At 36.3% G+C, this 21,252-nt stretch overlaps 1 protein-coding gene across 2 annotated transcripts in view; it reads right to left on the bottom strand.

Annotated features, from left to right (window-relative positions):
• The window catches only part of ARID4B (AT-rich interaction domain 4B), an 87,562-nt gene that overhangs the window by 27,618 nt on the left and 38,692 nt on the right, over positions 1-21,252 (bottom strand). For both annotated transcript variants that reach the window (XM_066315705.1, XM_066315706.1), the window contains exons 6-16: positions 20,046-20,125; positions 17,643-17,734; positions 15,013-15,151; positions 11,201-11,280; positions 9,827-9,900; positions 8,867-9,012; positions 4,615-4,687; positions 3,500-3,594; positions 2,278-2,375; positions 1,788-2,055; positions 597-769 (exon numbers count right to left, since the gene is read on the bottom strand). In XM_066315705.1, the coding sequence (XP_066171802.1) occupies positions 597-769; positions 1,788-2,055; positions 2,278-2,375; positions 3,500-3,594; positions 4,615-4,687; positions 8,867-9,012; positions 9,827-9,900; positions 11,201-11,280; positions 15,013-15,151; positions 17,643-17,734; positions 20,046-20,125 (1,318 nt within the window). The remainder of the gene's footprint in view (positions 1-596; positions 770-1,787; positions 2,056-2,277; positions 2,376-3,499; positions 3,595-4,614; positions 4,688-8,866; positions 9,013-9,826; positions 9,901-11,200; positions 11,281-15,012; positions 15,152-17,642; positions 17,735-20,045; positions 20,126-21,252) is intronic.

The following is a 21,252-nucleotide window of genomic DNA, read 5'->3' as shown; positions in this document are numbered from 1 at the left end:
CACTGGGGATTAATGAAGACTATATTCTGGTTGTATTTTTTTGTGTGACTGCTGAAAAACACTCGTGAGATTTTCCTGCCCTGAAACAGGAAAACCTGCCATTCCACAAACCAAATGATTTACACACACTCACTGATTAGACAGCCCTGAGCATCTCTATCTTTTCCATATCCGACTTTCAAAACACCTGTCTGAAGATCTACCCAAGAGGCTCCTGCCAGTACCAGCCCTATTCAACACTACTGTCCAAAATGCAAAAGCTGGAAACTGCAATACTTGTACCAAAATCAAGTATAAAAATACTCCTGGAAAGACTGCAACATTTTTGTATTAAATCTAATAGTCACCTATGCTTTGTATATTCTGTTCTCATTCAGCTTACATTTAGGCCTGGAACCTGTAAAACTTAAGCTGCCTTTTCTTTTATAAATGGACAGATGAACTTCAATGCCTAACCACAACAAAGTTATAAACGCATCGGTCTCTGGAAGATATGAGTCTAATTAACAACATCATGTCTGATTTGAAGTTCAAATGACAAGAGTAAAATTTAGAAAACATCTATGTCTCATCTGATTAGAAACAACATAACTTACCCTGATTTTTCTTTTTCTTCAGCATCTGCATTTATTGTAGGATTTTCCATTTCTTTCATCTTCTCTTCCTCTTTATCTTCCAATTTGGATTCCTCTTCAGTTTTGATTATATTTAAGTCCTTTTCTTGATCAGGCTGAGTAAGCACAGAATCTGGCAAATTTTTTTTGTTTCCCTAGGATAACAAAACCTTTAGTTAACTCACAAGGTGAAAACAAAGGATTTAAGAAAACACAGACTGAAGTCGTAAGATGAAAACACACTGAAGTCATAAGAGCAAAACAATGCTAGTGTTGGCTTGTCCTAAAATTACAGCACTTCTGCTTTCTCTTTTGAAAATCTTAAGCTAAACCTAACAGTTTAAAGTTACAGCCAGTGTCCTGGCTTGTTTTATCACAATGATAAAGGCATGAAGCTCTTAGACTTGGACTGCAAAGCAATCCCCAAGACAAACACTTCACAGAGCACGCTTCCACTTAGGGTGCAGAAATACCAGTACTGGCCTGTCTGGCATTTCTCCCAGAGAATACCAGCACACAGATCAGGGCTGGCTGCCACTTACATGCGGAAGTATTACAGCTGAGCTGCACACTGACTTGAGGAGCCACACTGCTTCCACAGCCAACTCCAAGGCCTGTACAGCGCAGCACATCAGCTTATGGCCCTGAACTTCCATTACTAAAGCCACTGAATCAACAGTGGATTTTGGAAAGCTATAAACATGTGTCTCTCTGGACCACTAAACTACATTAGACCATATGTACATAACATGTCTCAGGTCTTTGTAGAGCTTCACTGGATTCACTGGAACACTGAAGTGACAGCAGTATTTATGAGGGCTTACAAGCATAGCTAAACGCATAATGAAAATAGCAATATAGCTGTAAGCATGCACTACCCAGACAAAGATAAAGCTAGACATTAAAAGTCTCCATTTCACTCAGGAGGCCCTCAAACAAGTACAATGTTGGAGTTATTTTCTAGAAGTTAGACATTTTGACATCGTGACACCCTAAAATATGCAGCAAGGGTAAATACAGCTCAAATGCCTTGTTCTGAATTAGGTCTACAGCTAGTTTTTGTCTCATTTTAAATCCACCAATAGAAAGTTCAATTTTTCTATTAATTCATGGTTATTAACACACCAACTGACTTTACAAGCGAGATACAAGATGAACCTTAAAATATATTACCAGAACAGAGGGCTTATCATTTTCTTTACTTTCATTATCATTCTCAGCTGACTTTTTTTCTTCTTGTTGTCCTACTGCTACTTCCTCCTGCTTGCGTTCGTCCTTGTCCACCTTTATCTCTTTTGCATCCTGCTCTGGTTCTTCACGTGTCTTCAATTCTTTTTCTTTTTCACAGTCTTTACAAGGCTTGTTCGTCACTTTCTCTGGCAATGCCATTTGAAATTCAATGTTAGCTGATGTACAGTACTCTTCAAAACCATAGAGATATCTAAAAAAAATAATAAATTGTTTGTGATAAGCAAGTTTGACTCAAGAAGGAAAATCCAACCTAGAGAAGCTAAACATGGGCAGTAGCTTTAAAGCCTTATAAACAGCATTTCAACTGAAGAGTTAAGGATTTTATATATATATATATATATATCAACCCCTGGCACAGGATCACTTCAGTTCATTGTAGTTTTAGCATAAACTTCAAGGCTTTATTACTTACTTTCTGTATGCACATTTAACATTATATCCTGCAGCTGAATTTAATACAGGGATTCCAAGATCTTGATAAACTTGCTTCCACACCGCTCCACTTTCAATCTGTTAAAGACAATGAAATCATTGTTTTTGGATTAGTTCGTTGACAAATAAACCCTAAATTGACAAAGTTTACAGCTTCAGAAAATAAATGTAAGTAATTTCCTCTGATCTATAAAATTACTATTTATCACACACACCGTATTTCACCCTAATCCAAACTGTAGTCTAACGTAATTACTTTAGGCAATTTAGCATTTCTGCAATGCAACAATCCACAGCAGGCTTTCCTCTCCAGGTGGCAATAAAACAGAGGAAAGAAAACAAAACTATCAGAAAAATCAGTACATCATTTTTATTTTATATTTAAAGTAATTCTGAACTATCAAAGGTAGAATTTTAATTAAATTGGAAAGAAAAAAATAAGTCAAAGCATTTACAATACTGAGCCCTGGTAGTACTGCACCAGCCATAGTGCCTACCACTCTTTCACTACGTCCTTAATGTGCCCTTTGGTGACTAACTCCTGTGATGTGCCCATCTCTAACCATCTCTGAAGGTAAAGCAGATGTACTGCAATACCCCGGTACCACATCCTGTCTTGTCTATCAGAAAGGCGTCACTGCACAAACAGACCTCTCAGCTGTCAGGCTACTTTCATAGGAAGCAATTCAAAGCACAAACAGAATCTGCTTGGCCATGAATTCAGTATGTTTCAATTACTCCTCCCAAGATCAGTCTCTCTAATCCCAGTCAGCAAATTCTTCTTTACACTGCCCAGAATAAACAGAAATTAAGGGCCCCACATCAGGCCACAAATATTCTTTGAGACTGTACCGAGCAGTGACTCCTTTCACTTGGAGTGAAGTGGTGATAAAGTAACAACTTTATCAGACAAGTGTTTCTTGAAATATTACAAAAACACACACGCTGGCTGATTTTATGCAGCAATAATTAAACATGCTGGGTAGTTGTGTAATTTATTTAGCATCTCACTAGTTCTGGTTCATGTTAAAGCATGGTCTTTAGAGCTCCAAGTGTCTTATGCAGCCACAGTACAAAACTTTCATAAATCTAAAGGTCCTGTGTTATTTATCAGTGCTTCACAGAGTAATAAATTATTTCACAATAATGAACAGCATCTTCACGTTTTATGACTCTGGAGTACTCATTATACTAATACTCACGTTATCAAATCCTCCAAGCTTGTGTACAAGTCTGAATAATTTGAAGAGATTCAAATTTCTATATCCTAATACAGGTCGCTTGTTAATAGGAGTCCCTGAGTAACAAAGACAGTTGTTAGGGTGTTTTGAAGTATTTTTCTCAGAATAACATGAAACTCACATCATATACACTATTATTAAACACATAATTTTAAACCCCACCTCCTGTATCTGGTACTTTTCATGAAACTAAAACTCTAGAGTTCTTACTTACTGAATAGAGGGAAAATGAGTTATGCTATTTAATGCATATACACACATTCTTCCATACACTACCAAATATGCAGAAATCATGCAAATTTTCTTGCTGACTATATTATACATATTTTTATTTCACCCACTGAAACAATTACATCTAAAAATGATACAAAAAAAACCCCAACCCTCACCAGGAGCAATCCCGCAATGCTTCAAGAGCTGAAACTTCCTATGCCACTATACTAGCAGTAGCTATCACATTGTCATCTCTTGTGAACAGTGTAACTAATTTCATATGGCATTACAGAAGATACTAATTCAACCAGTTATAATAGTAATTTAAATACAAATACCCTCACTCCTGCCTCTAGAGAAACTGCACTTTTCTTGCAGTATATAAAAACCTGGTAAAATTTAATAAATGGTATTGGCTTTTAAAAACATCTCAATCTACTGATAATGTTCATGGCACTTAAGTGATCAGGATTCACAAAAGAAAATTAGCACAAAGTAAATGCATTTTTCCATGACCTAAAAGGTGTGTGGGTTGGTATTTTAAAGTTATTAAACTGAAAATATAAATTAATATGATTGAGATTATTAAATGTATGATTATACACACTGTAAGTACACTATAGCAAATATAGTACGACATATGCGAAACATAAAAGGATATATATTTATATATATCCATATATTTCTGAAAGCAGAAATATGAGACTGCATTTTAGGAGATTAGTCAAGTGACAAACTCACCCTCCTAACAGTAGGGAAGTCAGAAGGCATGAGTATGATTTCCCTGTTTCCAAAACTGTACCGCAAAGCACTATTAGTTTGAAGACTCAGTTTTTCAAAGTACTGCTAATTAAAATGCCTACCTCTGTCTTCCATGAACTTGTACAATTGCTGGAGAAAGTTCTCTCGTTCTTCAGGAAACGGCTCTATTTCCTCCTGTTGAAAGCAATGCATGCAAGAAAACTGTCACCATTTTGAGTTACAGTCCTTCATTATGAAACATAAAGCAGTGATAATTTAGGTTTAAATGTTTAAGTTTGATTCACTGTAGTCAGCAACAGGATAAGGCACAGAGAGATACATGCTCTCAGTGCTATGCCACATGAAAACAAGTTTTATGAACTACAAAATATGTAAAATATTGACTGTAAAAATACATCAAAATTGGATTTTTGACTGATCACTGAAGTATCATAAGTGATATCATAGATCAAGATGTGTTCTGAATTTCATCCACTTATGCAGAAAGTCTGGGAGACAGCGCTATTAATGACCAAGAGATTCTATCAGAAATCTCAGCTCTATTTCTACTGCAGTTAATTGACTCCTTGGCTCCTGGACAGACTACGTCACTTTCAGAGATGAAGTCAAAGAGCAAATGGTGCTTGCACTTTCTTAGGAGCTCTAATCCACTGCACTGGCAAACCGCAGCCAATGGCACTGCATGCGAACTGCCATGGGGCACCAGCTGAGCACGTGCTGAGCAGGATCAATCCCAGAACTGAAATAACAATGGATAGTTGGGAAGTTCAGTTCATTGCATTAACAAACCTTTGTATTAGATTTACTTAGATTAATAAACAGTGGCGTTCCATAACAAAGCACTATGGCTTACTTTATAACACCTCATAATTTTTTTTGGAAATGGGATTTGCCACAATTAGTAGCAATAAGATATCAATATATCAAATTCTGAAGAAATTCTGATGACTGAGCTACTGCAGAACAGTACATCAAATATGAGTAATTAATTTTTAATACTACCTGTAGAGTTTCCAAAAATAACTAGTTATTCAGTAATCAAAACTAAATTATTTTTCTTTAATGTATTTGCATTCCGTGTTTACTATTTCCATTCTTCAACAGTCTCCTTGCACTAAATATAAAAGCTTCACCTACCCTGAAGCAAGGGGAAAAAACACACTGTCTTTGAAGTTATACTAAGACAGTTGAGAAAATAATAGAAACAGAATATCATTACTAAACAGAACTGGGAAAAACAAACACACACAAACAAAAAAACAAACCCCAAACCCTCCAACATCTACTTAATCTTTTTAATAAAGAGATGTATAGTTGAAAATAAGGTCAGGAAAGGCTGTAACTATTATCAAAGAGTAGGGTTTTTTCTTATTCTGTACTTCCTCTTACCCATTAATACTTGGATATCAGAGCACACAGGCAAAAAATTAAGAACCAGTATTCACAATATGCTGGAACAGTTGCCCTTCAGGTATAATTATCAACAGAATACCAATGAAAATACTCCAGTCTTGGAAAGGCAATGCAACAGGCAATTCCCTGCCAGGAGCATTACATGATGGGCATCTGACACCCAGTGTACCAGCAGAGCTCAGAGCAGGCAGCTTTGATGGGCAAGGACAGGCTGGGTAGAGAACTGCACCAATAGACTACAGATCCCTTTCACAGGGCAGAGGCACCAGAAATCAGCACATCTAGCCCAATTCCTCTCTGACAAGGTGATACTGCAGCCCTAGATGCAGTACAAATAAAAGCCAAGTTAAGAGCATTCATATTCCACAGGCCCACAAGAACAAATTACTCAGGTGGAATAAAACCCCAAAACTGCATAATTTTTTTTTTTAAATCTCCCATAGCAGGAAAGGCCTTTTACCAGCATCTGCTGGATCATGGAAAATGGGTCATGAGCACCTACTTGGGTTGCTCCTATTCCTCACCAACAAGAAAAAACTTGCTGTAAGACATTAGTCTCACAGAGCATTTAGGGGAGGAGTGACAGATGTCACTGAACAAAACCTTCAGGAAACCCAATGAAGTTTTGAAGAAGGAATGTATTCTTTTTAAATACAGGGAGAAATAAGGTAAAGGTGATGAAGAGACTGAATAAAACACTACTTTCTTACTATACAGTCCAATGCCTGAAGGGTACTCCTACTTCTCTAATGTGTTAATTCACAGAAGTGCCAGAATGGCAAGTGAATGAATACTCCTTGCTAATTTTTCCAGTTGAGAACAAAGCAATCTTCTAAGAAAGTGTGCTAATATGGAAAACTTAGGACTCTGCATGCCTCTGGAAAACATTTACACTTTCTCAGAATCACTACAAAATCAGCATGTATTATACTACACTAACAGTGTCTGTTAATAATCTCTTGATCCAGTTAGACAACAAGGTGGTTTGAAGCAGGCAGGTCACACTGTTCTATTTGCTTATTTTCAAATTAGACAGAGTTCTAGCTGGTCACTCAGGAGTCTCTAATGTATCTGTCTGTGCTACAAGTTAAAATAAAGGGGCTTCTACATGGATAGTTTAACAGCTTCTTTCCTGGATAATTAAATCCAGAAAAACAACATGTTTTCTGCAACCCAAATTCACACAGTACTATAGCGCAGGATTGGAAGAGAGAGTTTTTGACAACTCTTTTACCTACCATCAGATTTCATAAAGGAAGGACATTTTCCAGTCTCTTCCACTGGGAAAAACAAAACAAAACAACATAACAAAAACAAACAAACAAACAAAACCACCCAAAAAACCAAAAACAAAACAAGGCGGTAGCGACTCTTCTTAAAGCATAAGTAGAGAGGATTTGCATATCAAGTCCTATCCATATAGCACGGAAGCATGTATATAGATATGAGATACTGAAGAGCATCTATGTATCTACAGAATGGGGTGTGAGCATATATACAGGATACAAGTATCTATTTTTGACACCTGCGGTGACATCTTTTAAGAGCTGAGGTTTTCTGTTTTGTTTTGTTCTGGTTTACAGGTAGCAGGACCACATGGGTGACCGACGAGGACCGCCAGTGAGAACTTCTCATGTCCTGGGAAGCAGCAAAACAACCTACGGGTGGATAAAGACCCAAGAGGAGGCCCACAGGTCCTGTTTGAGAAGAGATGCTGCTTGATAACCAGGAGGTTATAGGCACAGAATAACAAAAGCGAAGAGAAGAAGCTGCAGAAACTGCTCAAATATGGGCGGAGAGAATACACACATACCACTGACCATTATGGAGAGCAAAGAAGAAAAAAGAGAAGTGAAAAGAAAATCTTGCCTCTGTTTTAGAAACTTCCTAGTTCAACAAGGGACTGAAACTGTTTACTGGAAAAGATACTGATACAGTAAATTCCAAAATACTTGTCTGAGATGAAATCTTTATGTCTAGCACATGGAAAGATTAGCTCAAACAATGTCACATGCAACTAAGAGCAACTCAGGAAGAAGGTGTTGAAAGAGTAAAAGGTCACATGTTTACAAATGCTATAGCTAAAGGCTCTGTATTTTTCACCTAAAAGTAATGTGGGAATGATCACTACATAAAAATGATGTGTCACTCTGCATAAATACAAACCTATCTACATGCACCATGTTCATGCCTGGATATGAGCCTGCTGAGAAGGTCCAGAAATTGTACTAAGCCCAAGGAAGCGTTCCCTGCTTCTCAAAATACTAAGCAGAACACTGCTCCTTGAAAACTTTTGATCAGAGCTGGATAATCTTCTGAGAGCTTAAAGAAGAGACAGGAGGAAATTAGAAGCATGGAGAGGTGGCAAAGTTGCAACTTCACACTTTTGCAGTCTCCCAACACATTTTCAAGAAATGAATGACTGAAAGGTGAAACACTATCTTCTGCTATGCCAGAGCCACAATATCCACAGAGGACAGACTGAGAGAAGGACCCTAACAACCATTTAAGGCCCAAACCAGTTCAGTTTCTCCTTTACAATTCCTCTACTAATAGGATATCAGACCTGCTGCACGACTGGCACTTCCTTAAAAATTAAGAGAACAGCTCTCAAACCCTGGTGAGAGAAAAAGTGATTATGGAAGATACAGATTTAGAGTACCACAAGAAGGTAGAGAGAAGTAAAAGGTTCAAAAGGCTCTTTCAGCCTCTCAGCCAGCTTCTTTACTCAGGGTAAAGTAGCCAGAGAGACAGCTTGTAGTGAAGCAATTCTTCAGCAGACCAGGGAAAGAGCGAGTTACTCAATAATGCCTATGTTGACAGTGTTGCCTGTGTTAACATGTTACATGTTCCCTGAAGTTAAAAAGGCCTACTTAAATACATATGCCCCCACTCATTTTTATCAGCTGTGTATCTATGCCCTTTACTAACTTCACTTGCCTCTTCCTCACTGCTGTTATCCTCTTTTTCTTTTTCATCCTCTTCCTCTTCTTCAGCTTCACTGCTGGAGCTGTCTTCTTTCAATTCTGTTTTCCAGTTACTAGGAACAGTTCTGTTTTTACGGAATTCAAGTGCTTGGTCAAAAGCTGTAAAATAACCAGCCTTTGTTAGCATTGCATGAAATATCAGTTTGCACAAATACTTCAATTAAAAAAAAATAGTAATCAGGGGTGATGGGGAAGAGGAGAAGAAGGAAAGACTACTAACTAACAATTCCACTCCAAAGAACCTCATCAACCACTCAAGGTTGTCCACCCTTATTTGTCTTATCCAGTCAAACTGGCCTAGTCTTCTCTGCACATCAAGGCACTCACAGCTATTTACTAGTGTTTTTACCATGTTAGTGTCTATAGACATAAACAAGGATCTTCTGCATAGGGCATACATGAAAATTTAATTGAGGAAACCCCTATCCAACAGGTTTACACTGCAGTTTGCATATATCAAAAAGGGAGGGCAAGATGGGAGAAAAAATTACAAGCTAATTCTAAGTTTCATCACACAAGCTTAAACTTTCAAAGGCACCCACAATTCCAGATTTTCAAAGTTCATAAAGGCAACTTACATCTATTAGGGCCACTATTGTATTCTATAAAGTTCTAACGCAAACAGAAAAATAAAATGTACAGAAACAACGTGTGCACGTTTGGCATGTCTACACTTGAAGTCAGAGCAGAGCAGGTGGGGTGCTGTTTTGGGGTGTTTTGTTTAGATAGGTTTTATTTGCTTAGAGAAAAAAGTTCTAACTTTCCTTAAGTGCTCTCCTTCAATACATTGTTCTGTAACAAAAGATCCTGTATTCTAGAATCTCTAAGACATGAATCAATCTGCCATGGATTTAGTCCAATTCATGTAACTAAGCAAATACATACAAGTGTTTCTCACAGAAAGTAATTTTACCTTGTTTTAACAAAGCATCAGGCTTTGGTGAAGTTTCACTGACTTCCCGGACATCTTTTCTTGGCACAGAAACACTGGATAATTAAGAAAGTGTTAAAAAAATTAAAATATTTTTAAAGGTAAACTAACTATACAATACAAAGCTACCACTAAGATGATAATACACTAACTAAACACACGTAAGTATATGAAGTATATCTTGACAATTCTATTTGTTAGTCAACAAATTATTCTGGTACAGTATTCATCAATGGATTAAAACCAAAACTTTTACATTAAATTGATTAGACTATATGCATTTACTGCATACTAAAGAAAGCATGCTGCTTCCACAAACAGGTAGTTTCTGGAATATCCCTTATATGTAATACTTTAAACTCTCATATTAATTTAACATTAATTTAGAACCCTACCTTGCTTAAAACATAAATGTGTAAATTGTCAATATGAAATTAAAGACTTCCAAATTGGAAGAACAAAGCGCTTTCTGATTTCTACTCCGTCTATAACCAAGGAAGCAAATCTGAATTGCAGCTCTGGAGGACTGGGGTGTGGGTATGTGCTTGTGTGCACACACCTTGGGTGATGTGCACTGATGTCTGAAAAACTATGAAATGGTTAAGCAATAGACTTAGTAAGTAATTAAACTACAACAAAAATGTTAAATATTTCATTATCCTTCCTGCAAAACATTCTGTTAAATTGAACCAAGCACAATAAATAGCTGCAACTTTTGAAATAAAAACTGAAATCTAGAAAAATAATTCTATTGTTTTGAGTTAAGAACACAAAGCTCTTTCTTTTGTTGCAAATACCAGACAGTCTGGTTTTCTATATTTCTCTATCCTTTTTCCCACTTTGAGTAGCATTACAGCGCTTTGCAAGGAGCACGATAAGATGCAGTTGCAGTCTAGACTGAGATAAACATATGCCTTACTACCTTCAAACAAGAAAGAGGATTTCAGTGTGTGCATGTGGTGTACGTGCAGGCATGCACACGTCCCCACCGACCCTTCTGGAGCTGGATAAGCTTACAGCCACATCTCTGAAAAGCACTGCTCTATTCCAACCAGAGCAGGAAAGAGTTTCAGGCCATTCTTGAAGTCACATAATACTGCTGTGTTTGCCATGATTTTAACAATGAAACTGAAACTAAGACAGATGATTTATACATTCCATTATTTATAATGATGAAGTTCAAGACTAATTTCATTGCCATGTAGGCTGTTAACAGTTTTTTAAACACTAGAAAAATCTTGGCAGGAAGTTACTGAGCTTACTGATGTTATTAATACTTTACCCAATACATCTCATACTACATTTCACTTGAGGTATAAATGTTGTTCAGTTATCAAACTCTACATTCCTACTCACAATTTGCCATCCTTGAATGAGCGAACAAGAATATTGTCTTTTTTCACCGCAATATCATCACTACAATCTGGACAAACCACCTGCAAAGATATTACAATTACAAAGTTTAGAGAGAAAAAGCTAAAATAGTAATAGTGAATACCAGAGCTTTTCGAAAAGCTTTTGTGCTCGTTTCTCATTGGCAACTCTGAGATGAGAGCAACTGAGATCTCTCAAAACACAGGAGTGATGAGCTTCTGAAAATACTGAATGCACGAGGTCATGCCCACTCCTAAAGGGAATCTGATGGCTGCTGTCGGAATCATAAGAACAGCATTCTGACAAAATGTCAATGCGTCACACTTCTACAGCTTGTTCTACTCCTCATCCTAAATGGACAGAAATTTCACCAAGTGCTGCCACCTGACTAAGAGACTTCTTCTGAAAACTTCTGGAATTGGCAAGGATGTGATCACACAGTGTCAAAAGCAAAAGCTAACACGATTTATGAAATGCAATTTTATGAGGGAAGGCTTACAAGTAATTTGCCTAGGAGAGAAGAGCACCTCAAGTACAAGTATTATGACAGGTTCTTTAACTCAAGAAGTAGACTAATCAAGTCTAGCACTGAGACAACATATTAATTATTTGTTGCAATTTAAAAAGCTATTTAAGTTTTCTTAAACCAGTAGAAAACTCACTAATCAAAAAGCTTCAAGAATTTAATTTAAAAAATAAATACATATATATATATATAATTTCCAGATATATAAAACAGAAAAGCAACCCCTCTCCATCACTCATCTGATGTCTCATAATGTGCACAGCTCCCTGAAAGTTAGGAAAATTCTGGCTGCTACAAAACCTCAAGAAGCAGCAAATGACTGTTAGCCTAAGATACCTACGTTAGCCCAGGTAAATACCTCTTCTCTCTTACACCAACCCTTGCTTTTCAGTCCTAATTTTACACCAAATACAAAGACACTAAAGAGCAAAAGTTGGTGGTTTTTTTGGGTTTTTTTTTTTTCCCCTCCTTTCATAGGTCACTGCCTATGCAGCATCTTAGGAGGCAAAGCCAAAAGCTCCAAGTGATTTGGAAACAGACTTACATATCACAAAGAATGGGCTAAAAATGCTCCTCAAGACAAAATTTAACAGACCAAGTTTTAATATTCAATGCATTCTACAGTCTACAAAAAAAAATTACTTTAGAAAACTACAGCTTTCTAACTGAATTTAAGCTTGAGATATAGTTTGCAAGGTCAGGATAAAAGACAATGATTATCATCTTCTATTTTAAACTGACAAGTGCAAACTCCTAGCTCTTTAAAGACGAAGAAAGGCTCTTCAGGCTTTAGCTACTGGCCTTCTAGAAGCATCAAGATCTTAGTAGTCAGAAATCCATTCAGAGGTTGGAAAACAGCTTACCATAACCTCATCTAGTGCCTTTACATCAGCAACACCGCCTCAATTTTGCCTGAATCAAGTTTTCTCAATTTCCTTGCAAAACAAACTCCATTGGAGTCATAGGAGGATGAAAGAGATGATCCTATGTAAACTCAATTTTCTGAAAATGCTGCAGGCAGATTTCCTCACTGCACCTTTCAAAAGCCTTTAAGTACATATTAAAACTAAGCAGTGCTATAAGGCTTACTAAATCACACTCTTTGACATAAGGAGCAAATGTCAGATGCTTTTACAGTTCCAGTTAGTCATTGTACGCACCCCTTCCCCACAGAAGTAACAAAAACAAGCGACAAAAAAACCCCCCATCAACCCAAACATGTATGCAGGATTAAAACAATGTAGTCAACCACTGAGTCCTCAGAATAATTTTTACCAAATTTAGACTTCTACAGTTGTAAATTTTTAAGTGATAATCTATCTGGTTATAGGCCTGATATCTAAAGTACTTGGTTTCCACTATTAATCTTATTTATTTACTTGTTGTAAAGGTTTAGACTAATCCCTGAACTTGTTTTCACATAATAAACATGCACAATGTCCTCTGTGCTTACACACAAAGAATCTGTGCATAGTATCATTAATAAGAAATAATGCTGAGATAGACATTCTTCAGCACATTAAACCTGAATTTTCATTATTCAGGTAATTACCATAATATAAAGTTAATGCAAAATCTATCAGTAATAAGATAAGATTACTTTGTTGATACAGTAGAGGTAGCCTGCTTACACAAGGTAAAAAAACTAAGAGGCATAGCTACCGGGGAGGGGATTATAACAAAGAAAACCAAGCCGAACCAAGAAAGGCAGCTATTTGAGGTATAAATCTACCCTTTGGCACAGCTTTTCTGGTTAAATGCAGTACAATGTTTGTTTGCAGAGCTATAAACCTGATTACTAAAGTAAGAGTTAATCTAGGATAAGCTATTTCAGAGTTAACAAGCTTCACCCTCAAACTTTATCCCCCTACTGCTTTTCATTTGTTGCAGGAAGCTTTCCATGAAGAAGCTATTCCAATCTTCAAAAGAAAGCCAAAGAAATAATTGTATATCTTTGGAGCAGAAGCAACAACTCAGCTCCTCTTTAAGGTCTGACGCGGGGCTGTCCCGAGCAGCACTACAGCAGTCACAAGCAAGACCAACCCCTCTCAGAGAGCATACCATGGAAACAGATAAGTCATGGCCATGACCAGAAAGGCAAACCCAGCAGTGTGACATAAAACTGCCCAAGCCAGTTTCACTGACCACTCCTGAGTGAACTGTGAGGCAGGTGATAGTGCATCATCTTGATGACAGCTTTCAGCAAAGAAACATCTCATTTTCTCTTGTTTATCAGTGAAAACTTCTCATAAAGCTATCTGCTGTAAACATAATATATCCTTGCTGTACATTCTGCCCTCTCCCTTGTAAAAAAAAAACTTCAGTGACTACTCTTCCACAAAATTCCCCAAAAGAATTCCTACTGGAAAGCTGCTGGACTGCACTACAAGACACAGGAGGTGACAAGCAGAAAGCTGCAAGTGAGAGCTATTGCACATACTAAGATGAGTTAAATGTTACTGTATGGCATCGTTTGAAAAGCAGAGCACAGGTCTCCCTAAATTTAGATAAATGTGTTAAGCTTTCATTGCCAGGGAAGAATTAATCAAATATTTACAATTAAAAATAAAACAAAAATTACAAAGCATGGTACTAGAAGGTACCACATATAGAAATATATTAATTTCCAAATATATCTATCAGTGAGTCTACATGCAGTCAACTACTAGACTAGCCGTGATATTATTTTAGAAGTTTGCTTCTTAAAAAGTGTCTTTAAGACAGAAAAAAAAAAAAACAACAAACATTGGTACCAAAAGACTTCAATTTATCTTTAAGGTAAATTTATTGTTCATTCTACACTATCTACCCCAGTGACCAAGGGAAAAAAATATTTTATCCAATGTGTTTATACTGAATGTTGAAAAATCACGTCTATGTAATCACTAAACTTCCGTTTCCTTTGTACTTTATATTTCCTTCCTTGATAAAACTCAGTAATTTGGAAAATTGACATGCAATAGCCTGGGAAAAAAAACCTTGAAATTCTAGTCCAATAGTACTGAACACACTGCTGAGCCAGAATTAGGTCAACAAGCTCTGGCTGTTTGGTAAAACTACAGCCATGTTAGCAATTCCTTTTTTTTAACAAACATATCTAGATATATTTCCTTTGACTGTTATTGTACAGTCCCATTTGAAAAAACACAGTTTTAATAAAACTAAAAAACTAAGTTTTTAAAAAAAACACCAAAATAAAATAAACCCACACCTTTGTTCGATGCCTAGAAAATGCTGTACAAAATTATAATAAAGACGAAACGCTTACCAAGGCTGGAAACCACAGAGCTTTCTTTTTATCCACACCGAAGCAATCCACACACACAACTTTTCCTAGCAACTCATCACTTTGTTTCCTATCATCTTCATCTTCATCACTGGAAGAGGATGAAGATTCTTCTTCAGGACTAAACAAACAAAAAGAGATTTATAAGTCAACTATTCAAAACCTGCTTATTGTAGTTACAGGAGATCCAAAGCTAATTATCAAAGAGGCATAAATAATGAATTCAACTGCCTGTTAGGTGCTTTGGCATAAAAATGAACACAGGATTTATAATTATATTACAGTAACAATTCAAACAATACAAACTCAGAAACACACATTTATTAATAATACATGTAAAACCCAAACAAAACACTACCATGCACCAGTATGGAGGAAGAGAAATGCATTGTCAGGGTATTCAAAGTGAAGCCATTCTGCCCTACATAAACACTCTTTAAAAATACTTTTGCAGTTGTAGTTTTGGACCAATGTTAAGCTAAACTGTTCTGGTTTTCCCTCTTAATCTCTCTATGCTTTTAATTTAACAACCACACAGAATGGAAAGTTCTTTTGAGAGAGGACAAATCTCTGAAGAAGAAACATCAGATACAAAGATGAATAGCAAAGAGAAAGTCTATTTATCTTTAAATAGTTCTTTAAAGATGTGCAGTGAAGCATTTCCGTGACTGCTTCAATTTCACATTGAATGAAATGTTGGAAAGTAAGTAGATGGGCCAAGGTGCAAACGCATTTTCATTTAAAAGGGTTCTGGCTCATTGTTTTGACTGTTCAAGTACAAAGTTGCACCTGGTTCTAACCACATGAGGAGTCTATTAGTACAAACTAGTCCAACTAAAATCACTTGTAACAAAAAAAAAAAAAAAAAAAAACAAAAAAAAAAAAAAAAAAACCCACAACACCTCTCTTAATGCTTTCTATGTATCTTTTCTTAATAGTCACTTCAAAGGTTAATCATCAGAAAATATACAGCATCTTAGATGAGCACAACCACCATTACTTCAGAAGTTATCTTCTGTTTGTCACGTAACTGCTTTTGAGTATAAAATTCAGTATTGACAAAAAACTCACAGTTACCATCTGTGTGACAGAAGGCAACTGATGCACAGTTTAAGGAGAATTTCTTTTTCTCCACCTTAAATTTATGTTATTTCTAGTGATGATAATTGTTTTGGTTTAGCATCGCTTTGGTTTATTTTTTTCCCTCAATGTTCTTTTTTTAATTTTTTAAAAGTAATTGTTTCTTTCAGAATATATGAAAGTCTTTCACGCTGCTTTGTGGGACACAAGAATCTACTGTAGGAAGAGAAAAAAGTCAAAGACTAAAGAGAAAGCCAGAACTATTTTGGAGAGTCTACTTCCTAACTCAAATTGCACAGATACTGGCATAGTGTCTTAAAACTGAGTTAACACAGTATTAACTTGAAGATAAAGACAAGTGTGTTGCTTCTGACATAATAATGTCCTGTACAACCCAGTCAGAGACACCAAGGATGCTACAATCACATTTTCTGTGGTAATTCCAGCTTTTTTCAGCTTTTTCCTTCACTACCTCACCAACTAGTAACTCAACAATTTTCTGAGTAAATTTATAGCTCCTCTACATATACAGGGCAACATTTATTTGAAGCTACTAAAAAGTGCAAGAAGGTAACGCAACCAATCATGAAAACCATTATGCCTAAAAATTTTAAGCAAACAAGCAAAAAAACTCATATAAATGCACACACACACAGAAGCCTCACAACCCACCCACAAACAATGAAGAATAGGCACTGGACTATGTAACACTGGTTTATCAAGACCACAGCTACCAAAAATTCTAGCATCTAAGAAATCTTGAACTTTGTTTTTCTATCAGCAAGCTTTGTTGCAAACTATACTAGAAGCAGTGGGAAGAAACTGTTGCACATGAAGTTCCACCTGGATGTGAGGAAGAACTTCTTCACTGTGCAGGTGACCGAGCACTGGAGCAGATTGTCCGGAGAGGTTGGAGTCTCCCTCAGTGGAGATGTTCAAGAACCATCTGGACACAATCCTGTGCCAGGTCCTCTGGAATGACCCTGCCTGAGCAGAGAGGTTGGAGCAGATGCCCCACTGTGGTCCCTTCCAACCTGACCTATTCTGTAATTCAGTAACACTGTTCATCTACTTCTAAAAGCCCTTCAGAGACCCTGTATTGAGAAACCTAAGGTCTAAAGGAGGATTCTGGGACCTTCCACAAAGACCTCCTATCAGCTGGACAAAGACTGCATTGTAATTATTTTTGCTCGAGTTCAATACATTTGCAAAACTGCAGAGGTGTTTGCCAATATAATTTAACATCACATTTCCATTTGGGATGCCACTTTTTTTTTTTTTAAACCAAGAAAAATATCTTGCCTATACCTGGTACTATTTAAAATATTAATCACATGAAGACTTGAAATGCCTGCAATGCAACAGTAGACATAAACCTGACTTTCAAACTGAGTGCTGAACAACATTTTTCATCCAACCTCCCAGTTTTTTTAAATGATTGAAGCCTGAATACACAAATAATAAAACTTGACACACACTGAAAGCTTCAGAACTGATTAGACACAGCACAGATATCAAAATATTTAACTTACATATGATTGGATCTCCTTCCCCTGTTTGTTTTCTTTCCTATAACAGGAGTCCCAAAATGTTCAGGATTGGTGAGTGGAAGCTGATCTAAAGTCTGTTGAAATGAAAAACACAAATACATATACATAAGAAAAACCTGACATAAGTTATTCTCCAAACCACCTGCTTCACTGAAACAATTTCTGTCAATAGAGATTTTCTCATCACAAAAGAAATACAGAAGTACATCATACATGTCATGATTAGATTTTAAAAAAGTAATGCGTTTTGTTTTGCAAGTTTTTTCAACACTTTCTCTGCACCTCTGAAAAATTAACTTGTCAAACACACACAGACAATTCTTCCCAGAAGTCCTACCTTTGGACCATCAAAACACAGAGAAATAAGTACCAGGTATTCTGCTCTCCTGGCATATTCTGTCTCTACCAGATTAATTTTCTGCCTATCCTATCATTAGACTAAATATTAAATCATCTACTTAAAAATAAACAAAGGTTCCCTTTGAAATGAAACAGCAAGATCACTCAAAAGCAGCAAACATGACAACTTAATTGTATTTTTTGTTAGTAATTCCTGCTTTGATATGTGAGAGAGATGCTAAAACTATTTTAAAGAAGCTGCTATATTGATAATTTGGAGGGCACTAATTGATGCTTTATCAGCATCAAAACAAAAAGAGAGGGAGGGAAAGAATTTTGCCTCTTCAGGAAGAATCCATCAACAGAAGGAATTCATGGACAGGCAGTATCCTCTCTCCTTAAGCCTGCTGTTACCTGTTTAAATGATAACCACCCAGATTTGCTGGCTCCCGGTACACAATAATTTTTTGTACAGCCACTTGTTATTGTTCTTCAGAAGAAGGCAGAAAGCCTTCCAAATTAAACATAGGCCTCTGACTTCAACTTCTTTGTCATGTACGAATTTTTCAATGTGTAACACCAACAAGCATATCAAAAGTATTCTGTCTCAGAGAGAATTGACTCAGGAACAATAAAACTGTTTTTTTAGAATCTAAAAATAAATGCATGACTACTTCTGAGTGTGGTGGACATCCTAAAAGATTCTACACCACACACTTGGGAAGCAGTATCAGCACAAGACAACTGGGGGGCACTGGCCTAATTACAAGAGAAATTTGAGACACAATTTTCCCTGCTGAGCAGCTGTGCAATCACAAGGTAATTATTAGAAATGTACAACATGTTTCATTCAGAGCTGGTGACAGTGAATTGCAAATCAGTGACTTCTGGCAAAACATCAAAAGCTTAGATGATAAAAAAAGATGATAAAATAAGAAGTACCAGTCATCTGAATGTAAGGCTTCTTTGAATCTGACAAAATAATCCAAATTACTTTTACTCAGCCAAAGAGGTAACAAAGCATAAATTTGTAGTCCAAAATTTTCAACCCATGTACTCTAAGGTAATACTCCTGAAACCTTATTACAATAGTATTTATAGAACAGAAGAAATCTAATCTTCAGTTGTGCTGATCATTAATAACAAAGAACTAACTGAAGGAATACCACAATCTTTAAAATTGTAGCATTTCTATCTGAATCTAGATTTAGGCATCTAATTAGGACCCTACCTTTGCATATGTTTAATCCTGATTTAGAATTCTAGAAGATACCTGAATCTTCCCCAAGAATGCAGCATGCAAATAACAAACTCAGCTGACTGCAATAACAGCACACTTATGTAGAGCAAAAAAAAACCCATCTTCAGTAGCTGTCCAATAAACAAACATGTTTACATAAATCTGCCCATCCATCCAGACTGTCTTACATAATATGAAAGAATAACCCTCGTTCTGAAATTCCAGTTATTTGGAATGTGCTACAAATGTTTGCGCACTTCAATGTACAAGTCACTTCTAAGACCCGAGCCAGCTTCAAAATAACGGTAGCTGTTGTCAAATAAATAAGTAACAGCAAGTTATTATTGGCCTTTTCAAAGAAAAGCATTTATGTTTCATCAACAATTATGAACTGGGTTTGACTATCAAAAATGCAGCAGAACATTATTATGGGGAAATATGTATATTAGTTTATGTTATAAATTACATTACTTTTTATGTTACAAGTATACTGTGATTTTTTTTTCATGACAAGTACTTACAGATAATTTTTTATACAATGTAAAGTAGCTGTGTGATCTACAATCTACAAAGTATCTGAAAAAGATAAAATGCTGGGGTTTTTTTCTTAATGTACACAGTTTGGTGAAATCTAACTGCATTTCTTGTTTTTAAAAAGAATAAGCCAGACCCTGTGGACTGCACTTTGCATAACCCCCATTTTTAGTGGCATGGATACACATAACATACTAAAAACTGAGGTAATAAAAGTATCACTTTAAATTTTTTCTAAATAAAAAGTTGTAATATAAAAACTCTTCAATTACCTCACTCTCAGCAAAATGTCTTTCTCCTTTTAAACACAGGGAAGAGCGTCTCAGAGTCTTCTCATCACCATCATCAAATACTGTCACCAGATAAGACGTGAGGAAAGAAAACATTTCTTTTTAACTCAGGATATTAATAAGCAATTCATTTACATGTCAGAAAGAACAGGATATATATTCCTGTAGTTAACCCTTAGAATGAACCTATGCCCAGATAATGTGGCAGATCCAGCAAAGCATTTCACAGATCGACCAAGTACAAACAGAAATACACAAGCTGCTCCCCCACCACAGCTACTTTACACTTACATATCTTGAGTAATCAGTAGTTGAGCAGACAATTCATGGTGTCATGAAATTAAATTCAACATACTGGAATTCAAAAGCTATTTTTTCTAACATTTTTCTACCATTCAAAAACTATTTTTCTAATATTTACAATTCTTAAACAATTTAATTATACAACTCCTACAATATTCAAGTGGAAGCTTTGCTTACCATGGAGAAACATAAACGGGTATTTATAGAAAAAAGCTGCAATTTAACGTTGTGTAGAAGTTCAATGTCTTTTTCTACTGCCTTCATGGAACTACACTACAGAACAACAGTGGCATTCTAAGAAAGACGACAATAGTCAAAGTGCTGACAATCATCCAAATCAGCTCTACTGACAGAGCTGTGGAGCTCCCAGTTTCAAAATTTTTGCTATCTCTGCTACCGCTAGGTCAACTGGAAACAAGTTCATGAAACAGTTCACTCAGCTACCTACATTGTCCTTTAGAATCCTGACATGCACTGTGCACATTTAAGGTGGGGTCTTCAGAACCTTATTAACTGGTCATATAAAGGGAAGCTTTTGTCAAGTCTTCTGCAGTCTTCTGAAAAGCCGGTGACAAATTTTACCTCTTAGGCTTTGCACTAAGAGTTCAGTGAGACAAGAATATATCTCTTCCCCCCTCTTGAGCAGTGATAATTATATTCTTGCTCCTACACAGCAGTGACCTTGAAGACTTTTGTGGGGACAGAAACAACCCCAAGATAACATTAAATATTTCATTAAAAAAAAATTTCAGCAACTTCTTAACATGCCTCTTAGACCTTCATTTAAATATCCTCTTCTATCCATCAATGGATCAAAGTAACAGTGTTAGGAGAATGGCTGCTGACCAGCAAGATTAGAGAGATTGATTTTAGCCATTTCTTGCTT

This window comes from Sylvia atricapilla, chromosome 3 (assembly GCF_009819655.1).
Source record: "Sylvia atricapilla isolate bSylAtr1 chromosome 3, bSylAtr1.pri, whole genome shotgun sequence".
In the NCBI taxonomy this organism is placed as follows: Eukaryota; Metazoa; Chordata; class Aves; order Passeriformes; family Sylviidae; genus Sylvia; species Sylvia atricapilla.
This window is presented reverse-complemented; position numbering and strand designations above follow the sequence as displayed.